Source organism: Schistocerca americana, chromosome 1, assembly GCF_021461395.2.
Source record: "Schistocerca americana isolate TAMUIC-IGC-003095 chromosome 1, iqSchAmer2.1, whole genome shotgun sequence".
Taxonomy (NCBI): domain Eukaryota; kingdom Metazoa; phylum Arthropoda; class Insecta; order Orthoptera; family Acrididae; genus Schistocerca; species Schistocerca americana.
The window spans coordinates 1,153,008,001-1,153,025,855 of NC_060119.1; the positions used below are offsets into that span (position 1 = coordinate 1,153,008,001).

The 17,855-nt window shown below is 40.8% G+C and overlaps 1 protein-coding gene across 3 annotated transcripts in view; it reads left to right on the top strand.

The window, feature by feature from the left end:
* LOC124551463 (kinetochore protein NUF2 homolog) overlaps positions 1 to 17,855 on the top strand; it is a 101,390-nt gene that overhangs the window by 76,714 nt on the left and 6,821 nt on the right. For all 3 annotated transcript variants that reach the window (XM_047126444.1, XM_047126442.1, XM_047126443.1), the window contains 2 exons: positions 8,776 to 8,967; positions 16,285 to 16,447. In XM_047126444.1, coding sequence (XP_046982400.1) covers positions 8,776 to 8,967; positions 16,285 to 16,447 — 355 coding nt within the window. The remainder of the gene's footprint in view (positions 1 to 8,775; positions 8,968 to 16,284; positions 16,448 to 17,855) is intronic.

Consider the following 17,855-nt stretch of genomic DNA (forward strand, 5'->3'; position numbering starts at 1 on the left):
CATTTCCCTTGTGCTATCAGATTGCTGACCCTACCCCACCTACGTGTAAACCCAATTGGCAGCTTTCTACGGCAGACTGGAGGCTTTAATTCTCCCTGGTGACCTTCGATGAACATTTCCCCAATTATGATGACCAAAAAGAGTACCTTATAAATGTTATCCTTACTGCCACAGAACATTCCATACCTTGTACTTCATCTTTACCTTACCATGTCCCGGCCCATTGGCAGTGCAATTCTTGTGTGGACACATTCTCTTCACCTTTTTAGCAGTCATTCTATTATGATGAACTGTATTTGTTATAAAGAGTTGTGTGCGCAATGTTGTTGCATTCTTCGGGACATGAAAAGAAGTTAGCTGGAGTTCATTTATTAGTTATTTTAACAGTTTCACTCCCTCCTCTGTCGTGTAGGCCAACCTCCGATGGCTCTCTGGGATCAAGTCCATTCCCCAATTTCCAACCTGACCATAGCAGATATCGTTGTGGACCCCATTGCTATCTCCAACACTTGAGGCTGCTATTTTTCAGAGTTTTCGAGCTCTACCCATTACCACCCTGCCTCCCTCCATCAGAAGTGAGTGGTGATACCCTTCTCCTCTCAGAATCGTGAATGCTACAATGCCGCCTTTACTATGAGGGAGCTAGATAATGCTCTCACTTCATCTCGATCTTCCGCTACAGGGCTGGATGATGTTCATATTCAGATGTTGTAGAACCTTTCTCTTGCGGGCAAGCACTTCCTCCTTCGTACTTTCTCCTTCTCCTCTCTCTTCCAGTTCGCACATACTAACTTCACTTAATCAAGTAACATCTGCCGCCCCCTTCTTCACACTTATTCACCCACAACTCTCATTACAATCTTTTTATTTATTGTTTAATCAAACAATGGAAAATCCAGGATGGAATGTAACAATATTATGAGAAGGAAAGTTCCTACTCACCATATAGCAGAGATGCTGACTTACAGATAGGGACAACAAAAAGACTCACAATTATAGTTTGAGTGTGGTTTCAATTGCCTGAGACTGCAGTCGTGTGTGTGTGTGTGTGTGTGTGTGTGTGTGTGTGTGTGTGTGTGTGTGTGTGTGTGTCTATTATTGACGAAGGCCTTAATGGGAGAAAGCTATAATTGTGATTCTTTTTACTTATTGTTTCTTTTATCTAATCATGTATTTTGACATGTCTTTATCCTCCACCATGGATCCTTGCTTCTTCAATACAGAACCCAGTGCCACATATTATTCCTGCATTGTTGCTTGGCTCACTGAAACCCCCCAAGAGGCCTTACCATCGAATTATCCAGCTCCGGCTACCACCCTTTCTTCCACAATGACCACCATCTGTTTACATTCCACTAGTCCTTAACTCTCACTTAGGTAGTCCTGCAAAACCATATCAATCAGGCTCCAACCTCCTAGCAAAACCACCTCTCCATCCGTAAAATTCTCATGCTATGCAATCCCAAATTCGTGGATCCTATATCACAGGTTGTAACACTTTCCCACTAGAACAACATGCACAATGCCACATCAGAAAACTCTCCACACTGCTCACTTCCTCCTCCCACATTGGACTACAACTATCCACCACCTCTACAATCACCTCCAAACCTCCCACATATCTCCTCATAGCTGATGAGCCCTGCCTCCCAGAGATACTACATTTACCTCACCCTCAAAAACCTCCCACCACCACCATACAGAATCCAGAACCTGAACAGACCTGAAACACAATCAGAATCAACCAAAGACCAGTGTTGAACTCTGCCTGACTCAGTTACACCACCATCCAATTGTTATCCACCCCCACTGCCCCCAAATCACCACCTGCTAATTTTCCAGAATTTCGTAACCTCTAACCTTGCCTTACCATCATTCCCAAAATCCCTCAACATGCAAGCTAATATTACTTAAGCAGAGAGAACTGCAATCCACCACCTAAAAGCCGATCCCTACCTTCTAATTCTTCCTGTTGACAAAGGCTCCACCACTGATGTTCCGAACTGCAAGGATTACCTGGTGGAAGGACTCCGCCATCTGCCAGAATCATACACGTACAAACCCTGTCACATTGACCCCATTCCAGAAACCCAGCAGCATATCCTGTTTCTCTTCAAATCCTTAGGCCCATTCCAGAGCATATCTCCTGCGTCCATCTCGCTTCTCATCCTTACCATTCACCACACTCCAGATGATTTCTAAAGTCCATAAACCCAACCACCCAGGACACCCCATTGTGGGTGGTTACTGTGCCACTCCTGAGAGAATCTCTGCTCTCGTAGACCAATACCTTCAGCCTACTATCCGCAACCTACCCTTCTATATGAAGATGCCAACCATATCCTCCATCAGCTCTCCAGTTTCTCTTCCTTTACCACATGGTGCCCTGCTCATGCTATGATACCTCCCTTTACACTAATTTCCCAACCCTTTCACTGCTCCAGACGTAAATATATGCTAATCGTTTCAGTTCTCCAGACGTATCTATACTATTTGCTATAAAAAATACTTACAGAGTAAATGCGCAGTGAAAGGGGTAATGTCCATGGCATGATCACTATTGAACACTACCTTTCCCAATGCCTAACAGATTCCAAACCTACAAACTCCTTCTAAGTCACCATGATCAACTATATCCTCACCCACAATTAGTTCACCTTTGAAGGCATTTCAAACAAACAAATCCAGGGTACAAATATGGGCACTCACACGGCACCATCCTATGCTAACCTATTCAAGTGCCATCTAGAGGAATCCTTCCTAAACACCCACAACTCCAAACCCATCACGTGTTTCACATTCATCGATGACATCTTCATGATCTGGATCAAGGGTGAGGATACCCTATCCACGTTCTTCCTCCCCTACTCACTTCACCTGGGCCTACTCAACCCAACAAGCCACATTCCTTGATGTTAACCTCCATATCAAAGATGGCTATATCAGTACCTCCATCCATATCAAACCTACCAGCCACCAGCAATACGCCTACTTCGACAACTGTCATCCATTCCACACCAAAAAGTTACTTGCATACAGCCTAGCCACCCAAGGCCATTGCATCTGTAATGACGAGCAGCCCCTCTTGAAATATAGCGAGGATGTAACTGAGGCCTTCACAGAACATAATTACCCTCCCAACCTTGTACAAAAACAGATGTCCTGTGCCTTATGTTTCCCTCCACCCCCCACCTCCTAAAGTCCCACTGTGCCTCAGTATCACCCAGAACAGGAGCAACTGAATCACATTCTCTGCCATTTCCCACCACTCCCACTGTGGTATTCTGCTGCCCACCGAACCTACACAATATACTCGTCCATCCTTATACAACCCCTGCTCCCAACCCCTTACCTCGTGGCTCATACCCCTGGAATAGACCTAGATGCAATACCTGTCCCATACACCCTCCCACCACCAGCTAGTCCAGTTAAGTCATAAGCATCACCTAACCCGTCAAAGACAAAACTACCTAGGAAATCAGTCATTTGATCTATAAGCTAAGCCCCAACCACTGTGCTGCATTCTGTGTGGGTATGACAACCAACAAGCTAATTGCCCACATGAATGGCCACCAACGAACTGTGGGAAAGAAACAGCTGCCCATCTCATTGCCGAGTCCACTGCCCAACACGATGCTCTTCATTTGAATGACTGCTTCACAGCCTTTGCCTTCCGTATCCTCCCCACCAACACCAGCTTTTCTGAACTGCTCAGGTTGGAACTCTCCCTGCAGTGTATCCTACATTCTCATAACCCTCCTGGCCTCAAGCTTGGTTAGTCATTGTCCTTTACTCATCTACCCCCTTTCCTCTTCCCATTACAGCATTACACTGACTGCCCTCTGTTCCACCGACACACACACACACACACACACACACACACACACACACAGTCTTTGTTATTTATCTCCTTTTCTGCTAACCGTCCCCCTTGCCCCCACCACTCGCACCCCTGCCCTCCATCTAACCTCCCGACTGGACCAAACTGCCCTATCCTCTCTCCATCTTGTCCCTGTATTCTCCTACAAGCAGTTCCGCCACGCCTACCCAGCTATCCCCCTCCGCGCCCCAGGCTGCTCCTTACTGCCACCACCTGGTTCGTTCTCCCACAATGTGCTGCTGCTTACAGGGTGGTGTCAGCAGCCAGAGACTGTGGTGACAGACTTTTTGTTGTGCCTGTCTTTGACTCAGCATCTCCGCTGCATGGTGAGTAGCAACTATCATTTTCATAATATTGTTACAATGATGATGTAGGTTCAGTCATAGGTAAAGTGGGTGGCAGACTTCAGCCTGTTGGTAGGATACTGCAAAAAATGCACCCAGTCTGCAAAGGAGATTGCTCATAAAAAAAAGACTAACAATGGATATTGAAGATATATTACTTTATTAATGTTTTGAGATACATTATTTATTCTGTAGTTGACTGAAATTTTCAGAATTATATGCGATATTATTCTAGTTTATGTTCAACTCCTTGTTCTGATATTTTAAGGCAAATGGTGACAAGGTTTTGTACATTCCTGGGAGTAATGAGATGCCATGGTAATTATCTATCTCTATAGCATTTTCTCTCTTATGCAGAAGATGAATTGAGGCTTATTTACAGTCATATGTTTGTTACAGTTTTATGTAAAACATGTATTCTTCTCCAGGAGCCTTGTTGTTTTTTTAGCCTGTGAATATTGTGTATGGCCTATCTCCTCCGAATTGCAATGAGATGAGGAGGATATTAGTGTTTAACGTCCCGTCGACAACGAGGTCATTAGAGACGGAGCGCAAGCTCGGGTTAGGGAAGGATGGGGAAGGAAATCGGCCGTGCCCTTTCAAAGGAACCATCCCGGCATTTGCCTGAAGCGATTTAGGGAAATCACGGAAAACCTAAATCAGGATGGCCGGAGACGGGATTGAACCGTCGTCCTCCCGAATGCGAGTCCAGTGTGCTAACAACTGCGCCACCTCGCTCGGTACAACGAGATGATTTTGCTCTCTCCATTTACTGTTATCAGTTGCTATCTGGCCACATTTGTGTATCCACTTAAAGCAGTGACACAGAAATGGAGATGGTTAATTCCTGCCAAACTGTGTTACTTGTAAGGATTCCATAGATCAGAATTAGAGGTTTGAGGTGCTTTGTTGTTATCTTACTCTGGCAGGGGCTATCATATTTACTACAAAATCAGCTTCACGACAAGCGACATATAGTTCATCTGTTTGCATGAAGCCTCTAGCAATGCAATAGCAATAATGCTTTGTACCTGGACTCTGTAACACAACCAGCTGGTGTGCTATATTAAATGATAATGCTGCTTCGCTCTATTTCAAGGAGCTAATGATATATTTATTCCTTGCTGGTACTTTATTAGGAAGTGGACAATGACTGGTTTTGATTGAGAACAATTGTTAGTGGATCGCATTTTGTAAGGTTTATTACTGAATTTATTACACATTTCAAATAATTTACTTATACCCTCAGTTTTAGCAAAGTACCGCATGCCACAATACAATCACTTCACACTGAAACTTTATCACCATCAGAATATGGCACAGATTATTAGCACAAAAATGCATTAGCAAGTGCAGCCAGATAATGACAATCTATTAATATCTATCCTGCAACTACTGTGTGAACTGAGTAACATGACACTGCAACATGAAGAATACAGTGTGAATACGAAATCCATTACTTCCAAAACTGCATGTCTCATGTAATCACATTCAGCAAGCACATCAAGCCGGTGCTATCTCACACACAGTCTGTACTGTACTCTCTCTGCAACACCAAGCACATGCCCCAGCAACAAAAATCACTAGATGCCTCAATATTGCAGTGTCCACATTTATGAGAAATACGATGGAAAGTTCTTTTGGACATGCATGATGTCTGAAGAAACGAGCACTGGCGGTTCAGCCATTATGAAATATATGAAATATATTTGCAGTTGCAAATATGGACAACAATCAGTTGTGTAACGGAACAACGACAATGAAAATTTGTGCTAGACCAGAATTCGAACCTGGATTGTGCTTCCAGTAATTGGGAAATCTGTGTTCGGGTACTGGTTTGGCATAAATTTTCATAGTCTTCATTCCATTATACATCTGATGGTTGTCCATATTCGCAACTGTGAATACATTTCATGAATTGCTAGATCCAAATGCACTGTCAACATGCAGCAGTTACTCAAAAATGGTGGACTCTGCTAACCAGGTGGTAGCTTCAGTAGCACAATAAATAATCTGCGATGAACTTACGGCAGTGGTCACAAAATACAGATTTCATCATGGGCGTATGTAGAATCCTCACAACTCTTCTAGTTACTATCACACTGTTATTCAATGGTTAATTTGGCTTTGGCTTTCCAGTCTTTTTTTGTATGAGTATGCAAGTTTTTATTTTGTTTTCTTACAAGGACTTGGTACTGGTCACAGCCTAACTGCAACCAATTCATTCTTATTCAGTATTTGTTAAAAACTCAGTGATTGTTACTTTGGACAACAGTTTTTTCTTTGACACAAAGCACCACAACTGTCAGTACTACTTTTATTGAATGTCAGCTCTAGTTGCAACAAAACTTTTTACACTACTGGTTTCAGCACTAAGGCCTTTCTCAAATGATTACAGCTGAACGACAGGATCACTCGAGCTGATAAAACAGCTTCTGTTGTTCAGTTGGTGAATGCTTGAAGGATGGTCTTTAGACTGAAACCTGCTGTGTAACAAGCTTTTGTGTAGCTTGTGCTGCCGTACAGTAAAACTCAGTGGTGGCAACTGCAGCCTGCTGCCCTCAACACGCTTACATGCAACTACTGCTGCTCGTGTTGTGAGATCAGTGATTGAGTCTGCACGACATGGTACCAGTTACTGAATGCAGTATTAGTCATATTTTGCACACTGCTTTACATTTTTGGTATATCAGTGATCAAATATGTGCAAAACTGAATCAAGAAGGTGTTATTTTGTTGCTATAGTGTAAGCAATTTTTAATGCAAATTGCCATTAAAAAATTGTGTGTAGAACTAAAAGATAATGCTGCTCTTTTCACATCTCGTTGCATTTAATATTTCACTCATGTATAATCCCCACACAACTTATTTACGGATTATGAAAACTGTGATACAGTTGAATTATTACACATTTGTATTGCAACCAGTTTCATTCTTAGAGCTGCTCCAGGTTGCCAAGTTGTGCTAAAGCCATAATATAAATGGTCTGGTTATTGTATGTAATGTTAAAGACCAAGTACAGTAACAATAATCACAAACGTTCTACCGACCACTTGGCAGAAGTATGGGGCACAGACATAGCATGCTGTGTATTGTAGTCTATTATATGACTGCCCATTTACATGGTTCAATCATATTAATGTGACCAGTGCCTATGTTTGACGTCAGTGTGCAATAACCACTCACAAATGGCAGCAGCCGGCACTAGTGAGTGTATGAAACATGTCCAGGGGGCAGGAAAACAGTGCAGTTGTTGTAATGTGAAAACAGAGCAATTTATCTGTCATCCAAAAGCACACGATCGTAGGCTTCCAGGCCGAGGTTGGAAGCAATTCTGAAATGGCTAAGTTTTAAACTGTTCGCATGGTGCCATGGTTAAAGCCCAATGTGCATGGCAAAATGGTGCTATTAAAACCGGCCTCGAGGCATCTGTGTTACACCACAGGCCATAGATGATAGGGGTGAAAGATGGCTGTGGAGATGTGCATGGGTGAATGGACATGCAACTGTCTACCAACAGTGTCTCCTCAATAGCTGTTCAGTGAATGTTGCTACATATGGGCCTACACAGCAGGCACCTGGTTCATGCACACTTGTTTACTGGATCATCAGTGATGCAGGCTGGAATTTGTGTGCCAGGCCTGTATCTGGACATCAACTGAGTGGTGAGAGATTACCTGACCAGGTGCACCATGTTTTATGTTCCATTGGCGTGAAATTTCTGAAAGCAAACAACCTGCTGGGGGAATGTTTCCGTGGCTTTCACCATGTGAGATCATCATTCTGGGAGGCATAGTGGCTCGACACAAGTATGCACCTATCCTTGCGGACCACGTCCACCCCATATGCAGTTTGTTTTCCCTCGGCATAATGGCATTTACCAGCAAGATAGTGCAACATGTTACACAGCTCACAGTTTACATTTGTGGTTTGACATGCACCAGGATGAGTTTATTGTACTCCGCTGGCCACCCAACTCCTTGGATTGAAACCCAATCTAGAATCTGTAGGACAAACTCAATCAGGCTGTTTGTGCCACGGATCATCGACTGAAAAACCTAGTGCAGCTGGCCGTGGCACTGGATTCGGCATAGTTCCGCATCCCTTTTGGTACCTTCCAGAAATGCAGTGATTTTTTTCCTGCACATCTCACAGCGGTCCATGCTGCGAAGGTGGTGACTCCAGTTTTTGACTGGTGGTGCCATTAATGTGACTGGACAGTGTGTATGATGATTTTAGCATAACTTGCCAACCTAAGATGTTCTAAGAATGTTTGTTCCTAACACAATAAATGTGTAATAATGTAGCCAAGGTGGTTTTCATTAATCCTTAAAATTAGAGTGAATTCAGCTATGGTGCTCAACATGGTCAAGATTTTTACTATTTTGAGATAAAATAACTGCTGCAGTTCAGTAGAGGAAATTCACTTCCATCAATGAACTGAGCAGGGAGACAATGAAGAATCTAATGTTGTTCACTGTACGAAACTGTTCCTTATTCTTGTGATATTAAATTAGTCTTTAATCACCCATCCTTTTCTTGTATTAACAGAAATGAGGAGATGGAATTGGAACGGTTAGAAATGGAGAAAACAAAGTTGACTGAAGAAGTAAGTATTAAAAAAGAAGTAATAGGGTGGATAAAGCATACTGCAGTGGAACTTCAACAACAAATTAAAGCTTCGAAGGAACATTTAGCTGAAAAAATGGAGAGAGCTCAAGAGAAAGTGATGGAACTTGACAAGTAAGTTTTCCAAAAGTTGCAAGTGAATTTAATTGAACATCTCTGCTTTTTGTATTTAATGATAAAATGTAAAATATAACAAATGGAAATTGAAAACTATCATATCTTACACTATAGTACAAAAATTGCAGTTATCAGTGAAAATGCTTAAATTATGTGCCTTGAATAATGATGAGACAAATGCAATATGAATTATGGGACTAGATCATTGCGAACATACATACATAAAAAAAAGCTTAGGATCACCTTGGTTATGAGAGTTCCAGAACCTGTACAGAAAATTGGAATAGAGATCAACATAAACATCATTTCCAATCTTTTTATTGCTCATGAAAACAAGAAGTTGCATGTTGTACCACCATACAGTGAGACCTTCAGAGATGGTGGTCCAGATTGCTGTACACACGAGGGCTTCTAATACCCAGTAGCACATCCACTTGCATTGATGCATGCCTGTATTCGTCACGGCATACTATCCATAAGTTCATCAAGGTGCTGTTGGTCCAGATTGTCCCATTCCTCAATGGTGATTCGGCATAGATCCCTCGGAGTAGTTGGTGGGTCACGTCATCCATAAACAGCTCTTTTCAATCCATCCCAAGCGTGTTCGATAGGGTTCATGCCTGGAGAACACGCTGGCCACTCTAGTCGAGTGATGTCATTATCCTGAAGGAGGTCATTCACAAGATGTGCACAATGGGGTTGCAAATTGTAGTCCATGAAGACAAATACTTCACCAATATGCTGCCGATATGGTTGCACTATCGGTCAGGGGATGGCATTCATGTATCATACAGCCGTTATGTCTCCTTCCATGACCACCAGCGGCGTAGGTCGGCTTCACATAATGCCACACCAAAACAGCAGGGAACCTCCACCTTACTGCACTCGCTGGAAGTGTGTCTAAGGCGTTCAGCCTGATCGGGTTGCCTCCAAACACGTCTTTGACAGTTGTCTGGTTGAAGGCATATGTGCACTCATCGGTGAAGAGAACGTGATGCCAAACCTGAGCGGTCCATTCGGCATGTTGTTGGTCCTATCTGTACTGCACTGCATGGTGTCGTGGTTGCATAGATGGACCTCGCCATGGACGTCGGGAGTGAAGTTGCGCATCATGCAGCCTATTGCGCACAGTTTGAATTGTAACACTACGTCCTGTGGCTGCAGGAAAAACATTATTCAACATGGTGGCGTTGCTGTGAGGGTTCCTCCGAGCCGTAATCCTTGGGTAGCGGTCATCCACTACAGTAGTAGCCCTTGGGCGGCCTGAGCGAGGCATGTCATCGACAGTTCCTGTCTCTCTATATCTCCTGCATGTCCGAACAACATCGCTTTGGTTCACTCAGAGACGCCTGGACACTTCCCCTGTTGAGAGCGCTTCCTGGCACAAAGCAACAATGGAGATGCAATAGAACCCTGGTATTGACTGTCTAAGCGTGGTTGAACTACAGACAACACGAGCCATGTACCTTCTTCCTGATGGAATGACTGGAAATGATCAACTGTCGGACCCCCTATGTGTAATAGGCGATGCTCATGCATGGTTGTTTACATCTTTGGGCAGGTTTATTTATTTATTTATTTTTTTATCTTACAGCTCGAAACATGTATTTAACGTGCATGGGCAATGTTATAATAATTACATTTAGATTATTGATACACAATATAAATAGATTGCATGCTGCTAAGTAAAATATCATTTAAATATATTTAACATAGCATTCCTGAGGTCAAATCATGTCAGCACCATACTGTATGGGCACTTCAATATAAGCCATTTTTTTTAACTCGTTTTTAAAAATTCTACCCAAAAGCTGTTTCAGGTTGTTTGGCAGAGAATTATAAAATATTACTCCCTTAATGAGTGGGGTATTTGTTGTTAGATTCAATCGTCTGCTCACCATATGAAAGTCTGATTTTTGTCTTGTATTGTAATCATGGATTTCCATATTCCTGTTTGTCACTTTTTTGTCTTTTTTCACTAATAATATTGATTGAAACATATATACTGCATATATAGTCATAATATTAAACTTAATAAACAGGTTTTTACATGAAGTTCTGGGTCTTACTTTTGCCATAGTTCTTATTACTCTTTTCTGCAATACAAATACCCTTTTTATATTGTATTGGCTACACCCACCCCACAATACAATTCCATAAGATAGATGGGGATACACCACCCCAAAATACGCTATTTTTATTGCTTCGATATCTAAGTATTGAACCAATCTCCTTAGTAAATACAGACTAGATGTTATTTTACCACAGACATGATCTATTTGCTGATTCCACGAAAGTCTGTCATCTATATATATCCTCAGAAATTTACATTCTGAACAGGTATTTTCCTGAATGTCCTCATTTACAACAGTATTTTTATTTGAACTACTTGTCTTAAATTAAATTAGTTTTGTTAATATTGACCCTCAGGTTTTCTTTTTCAAAATGTGTTTGGGCTTTTTCAACAAAATTCTTTACCACTGAATTTAGGTCATCATTACTACGTGCCCAGCAAACCCCAGAGGTGTCATCAGCATACATAGTAATATGATGACTGGTGTCTAATACTTTTGGGAAATCATTCACATAGCAAATAAACAAGAAGGGGCACAAGATAGAGCCTTGTGGCGCACCAAAATTTATATTCCTTATCTTTGATCTTCTTTTTTCGATTACCTCTCCATTATCATACACAACTTCTGTGCATTGTTGTCTATCTTTAAGGTAAGATTCTATTAAAAGCAACAGGTTTAGTGACATCTTTGAACAGTCAAAGGGATACAATATCCACCGTAAATATCTATCTTCCAGAGTTCTGGGAACTGGGGTGAAGCAACCTTTTTTTTTAATTTTTTAATTTTTATTCTTTTTATGTGTGTACAAAGGTAGAAAAGGGAGAGAGATACAGTGTCAAGAGATGTTCTTTGAATGATCCATAAGGACAATAGTGTCTTATGTCAGTCTGAGGTACTGCTTGCTTGTCTCTCACTAGTATATCCTGTGCAAGAAGTGGAGAGATATCATATTGAAATGAAGTCCTTCATTGTGAAAAATGTTATGGGTTCCCAGATTGTAGCAACTGCAGTCAGTAATTGTAGATATTACTGATGACGTGATGTTTACTATAGCATCTTGACTGCCATTTGTCAAGTATGATGATGCACCCGAGTATGTTGGCAGAAACATGGCAGTCAGATGATGCATTTGTGGCAGTTGCAGTCACCAAAGAAATGCAGTGCTCCTGGTGTTATTGTCTTACCACTCCTTAAACAAGGTGTGACACAAAAAACCGATCCAAGTACAGACTGCTTGCCAATTATGCATGAATTGTTGCCCACCCCTAGCAGATACAACAACAAATAGATACACATTTAATCATTAGCCAACAGAGAAATAACAATAAGCTAATCCAAAGGTCTACGTTCACTGAATTGATCTTGTCTTTTACATAACAGTAGGTGCTGAAAATGACCTCTTTGTGCTTCAATGCAATTTTGCGTGCACCCTAACATGTTGATATACACTTTGTACAACTCTGCCACAATAGTTCTCAAAATATGGTTATGAATATTGTCCACAGTCGCCTCTTGTTATTGGGTTATTTGTACACACTATTTCCGTTAGACTGCCTCACAGGTAAGTCGTGATTGGTTAGATCCAGCAAACTTGATGACCACAGCCCTTTGCTGACAGTCCATTTTTCTATGAATCTTTCATAAATTTGAGAGATTGATTCATGTGAAATGTGACAAGTCACCCCATCCTGTTGAAAGACAGCATACATATGTTTATGGGGGTCAACTACGCATAAAATTCCTGTTTGAAACTAGTGGGACCCACAATCTGACATGCTGATATGACACATAACATGCAGATTCTTTCACCATGAACAGATTCCTCATTAATTGTATAGGGATTGTTTGTTGACCTGTGGCTGGTGTTCAGGTAGTTCAAATGTCCTGTTAGATGGAACCAGGCTTCATCGCTCATTAAATACAGCAGCGGATCCATCATTCCATTCTCATTGACATAGCCATATAAAGTAACTCTCACATTTTGAGTTATCTTCCTCCTTCAGTTCTTGGACATGTCATATTGTAGGGCTTCATCCCTATGTGGTGTGAAACAAGATGACAAGAACTAAGCAAAATGTCCACTTCTTCCGACAATGTGTGTGTTGACTTCTTTGTGTTCTGGACCATTCATGCTTGAATATCTGTGATCACAGTATATATACGAATGGATAGGATTCGATTCTTCTGTGAGTTTGCAACTGACCCTATAGTACACCACTTTGTCACCAAATCATGTATACTGCTGGAATGGAAAGGCCAGGAAGTGTTTTTGCAAAAATGTCACATGTTTCCTTACGTGAACTGGTAGACAGTTCTTGGAGGGGATACATCTCGCTGAGATGTTTGCTTCACACATCTTAACCAAATCACAATGGCTTTCGTACTTACAATACAAAACGTTGCAGCAGCTTCAAAACAATAGATGATAATTGGCGGACGACAATGAGGAGTCTAGTATTCAAGGCTGGTTTTTCATGTACCATTCTATATGATAAGGGCTTTTCATAAATTGACCTCCAGTTAGCCATTAAAAAAAGAAAAAAATACATAATTTTTAATGTAGGATCTTCTTAGATGTTCATGACTCCATAAAGCAGCCACCCAAATTCAAACATTTATCATATTATGACAACAGGTTCTTTGTTCCTTTCCCAAAGAATATTGGTGCCTGATGCTTCAACGAGTTGTTGAAACCGTCCTTAGCTCATTGTCATTCATGAAGTGCTGAGTAACCAGCAGAGCTTCATCTTGGGGAAGAGATGAAAGTCATTTGATGACAAGTTCCGACTACAGGGAGGATGTTGAAAAATCTCCCAGCTAGAGTTTTTTCTTTGTTTGATTCACTGTATGGATTGGGTCATGCATTGTCATGAATAAGAATGATTCCTTTGGTAATCATCCCACATTGTTTGTTTTTAGTTGACTTTTGCAGTTTTGTGTGTCACAATAGACCTGTGATTTCACAATATTCTTAGATGTTACTCTTATCAAATCAGTTGCAAAATTCCTTTCTGATCTCAAAAAACTGTAATTATTTTGCTGTTTGATAGCATCTGAAGCAATGTTTTGGTTTATTAGGAGAATGAGTGTGCTTCCACTGTTTGGACTGCTCCTTTGTTTCAGAGTTCACGTTCTCCACCTGCGTCTCCAGTCACGATCCTATTCAGAAGTTCCTCTTTACGGTAGCATTGAATGTCAAAACTGAGCCCATTCTTTCAGTTTTGTGAACACTGATTAGACTTTCCTTTTAATTACAGTTACAAAACTTACAGTAACCTAAACTCTAAATGACAATTAAGAAGGCTGTCCTTGAAATATAAGGCAAATCTTGAGACTGTTCGGAAATTGTGGACAGATGACTTGCATGCACAATTTCGCCAGCATGTTTCACAGATTCATCAGTCATTTCTCAATATCTGGTCTACTGCATCAAGTGGTTTAGTCAAGGAAGATATGTTATATTTTCTCCTTTGTCTAGCACTTATGGAACATATACAAATTAATCTATTGCTAATTCCACGCTTTTATGAGACCTGAAGCTACACTGTTCCTTACACAGATTTTTCATTGCAAAATACCCCAAAAGTGTATTTTTCATCAGTTTTCATTACTTTTGAAATTGAGAGTAAAGGGATTACCCTGTAATTTTCTCTGTCACCTTTCATATGTAAAGGCAGGGCCTTTGCATGCTATTGTGACACGGGAAGCAAACTGTGGTGTAGGATTCATTTATGATCTGTGCTAAAGGGTCTTTGATATTGTCTGTACAGTCCTTGAGCGATTATAGAGACACTTTATCTACACCTGCTGAAGTTTGATGTTTTAGGTGCACAACATTGCTTAGTTCTTCCGCAGTGATGGGTCTTGGCATGGTTCTGGTGTGTGTAAGCTGTATTTTGTCAAATTGCTTTTGTAGCTTGGTAGCTATGTTGTTGAAGTATTAATTTGCAAAGTTTATTCTTTTCTGATTATGTATTGTGGTATGATTGTGCCAGAATTGTATATTTATTATTATTTTTATTTTGTCACCTTTAGGTGACATTTCAGACTGCTGTGATTGTTTTTTCTACCTTTTCAGTAAATGGGACTTTTTTGGCACTAGTTAACTTTTTCATATAACTTGTTGTATTTGTGATCGTAATTTTGAAATGCAGGATTGTTTTAGTTGTAATGAGCAAGGAGGGTAGTGAATGGTGTCTGTCCAATGATCGGCCGTGAATGCAATACTGCCTTCCCTGTAGTGCTAACAGTACTTGAGGCAATTCATCTCATTGTGTTCCTTGCATAATATGCAGCACTGTCTTAGACACTAAGGCTAGTCATGACTTATTATAGAAGTTGAGTACATGATCTTGCTGTTGTAAAGTAGCATTGACATGGAAAAATGGCAGACTGTCAGGATCAGATGGCATTTAACAAGGCTGTGTTTTGTGAGACTGTGGAGGATGTAAGATGAAAACTGATACATGTAAAAAGTTGCAAATGCATCCCATTATAAGAGAAGTGATGTCTGGAATACGTTCCATTCTATGCTCCACAGTTTAGAAAAAAAGCATACAAATTTCATTCAATGTAACAAAGTTGTTGTATTCTTGTTTATTCCACCTCCACCATGAAGAAACATATGTGCTGTTTTAAGCAAAAACTGGACACAGACCAGTGTCACCATTAAGTCCCTGCAACCAAAATGCGTGCTATTTCTGTATTCTTTTGGTCACGGCATCTTAGGTATATGGGCTAACAGCAAGCTGTGTAGCTTGTTAATTTCTCTAATTTTTTTGAAGACAGGTTTGAATTTTTTAAAATACCTGATCACCATTTAGAGAATGCACTTCATCCTCGTGTCATGTTTTCTTGTACTGTTGTCACAGACTCAGTACTTTGACAAAAGTGTGTGTGTGTGTGTGTGTGTGTGTGTGTGTGTCAACAGGCAGTGGCGGAAACGGTGAATTAGGTGTTGACGTTACAGGGTCGCTGGCGAGAGTTTAAAGTGCGTGTATGGAGCTTATTTCTGATCTCTAACAGGCTTCCACACCCTGTTACGCAGTGTTGAAACAGCCTGCTTTAAAGGCTACAAATTTGGGAAATGTTTCAAAAATGAATCCTGTTATTAACATTGTCTTTCAGATTTTAATTGGAATTAATGTATAACCACATTTTTATTATAATTGTTAATATTCACCATTAGTTAAGGTGCTTTTATTAAAAACTTTAACATTACATATTTTTCTTGTATTAGGAAGATTGCACAAAAATTTAAAAACATAGAAGACAGTATGCATACAAAGCAAAATAGTGTGAAAGAACTTGAGGAATATAAAGTCAAAATTACTAAGGAGGAGGAAAAACAAAGTTATGCTCTGCTGAAAATTGAAAAGGAATCTGAAGAAATCATTCAGGAGGTAAGCTATATATGTATCTAAAAGGCCCTCTTCTGTAGTTTGTTTCAAAGTCAAGTGGGGGATGGGGATGGCAGGGTGTGATTCTGAAGTGGGAGCTGTATTTGTCTGAGTGTGATAGGAGGAAACTAGGCAGAAAACTTGTTTGAGGTCAAGATCAGCACGCATTGTGCGTGTTCAAGAGACTTCATTCAGTGTGTGTGGTAGGAAATCTGCAGGTTCGTTTAAAGTTATTTATTTTGAAGAAATAAAAGTCACAGAACTAGTGCACTTCGAAATTTGTAACACTATACTCTAACATTTGGCACTCAGTTATGATCATAAATTAAAATGTATAATACTTTCTTTGTTCATAGTATCTCTAGAATTCTTCTCTTCATTCAATTAATATTTAATGCAAAAAAATATTACTTAAAGGCTTATTTTTTTAATGCTATCACAATTAAATTCTTTTGTTTAAAAAGAAGTCCTCTTTTTCCAGCCGTGTCCAAAAACAGATACACTGTGTCTTGTCATCAAAGACAACTAACATTCATGTCCTACACCTGATGTCCAATCATAAAGGAGTGCACCCTTTGTCACTCAGTACCACCCAAGACTGGAACCATTAAATCATGTTCTCCTCTTGGGCTTGGCCTCTCTCTCATCATGCCCTGTCATGCTTTAAATACTCTCCACCTTGCCCTCCACCCCGAAAAGTGGTATTCCCTCCTCATCCAAACTACACACTACACAGTATCCTTATACATTGCTATCTCCCTTCCTGCCCCATAGATCAATATTCCTTCAGTTATGTCCAATGACTGCCACCTCCTGTTCCAGAACTGTCACTTGCATTTTTTGCCCCATTGAAGGCATAGCCAACTGTCAAATTGGCAACATCATATATTAACTTATCTACAAGCACAGCACACCAGTGTGAATGAGTATGGCCATGAACAAACTATCTAGTCTAATGTCCACTACTAAACTGTGGGCAAAGGCCAACTAGACCAACAAAGTGCAGAACCAGAGTCCACCTCTCTCCTCACCCTTACCACTCCCCACACTCCTAGCTTTTGCATGCCACCTAATGTCCGTAAACCCAATCACCCAGGACACCCCATTGTGGCCGGTTACTGTGCCCTCACTGAGAGAACCTCTTCTCTTGTAGATCAACACCTTCAGCCTATTATCTGGAACCTTCCCTCCTATATAAAAGATACCAAACATTTCCTCCACTGACTCTCCACTGTTCCTGTTCCTTTACCAGATGGTGCCCTGCTCGTCACTGTTGATGCTACCTCCCTTTACACTTACATTCCTAGTGCCCATGACCTTACCGCTTTTGAACTCTGCCTTTCCCAACACCCGACGGGTTCCAAACCAACAACTTTCTTCCTAGTTTCCATGAACAACTATATCCTCACCC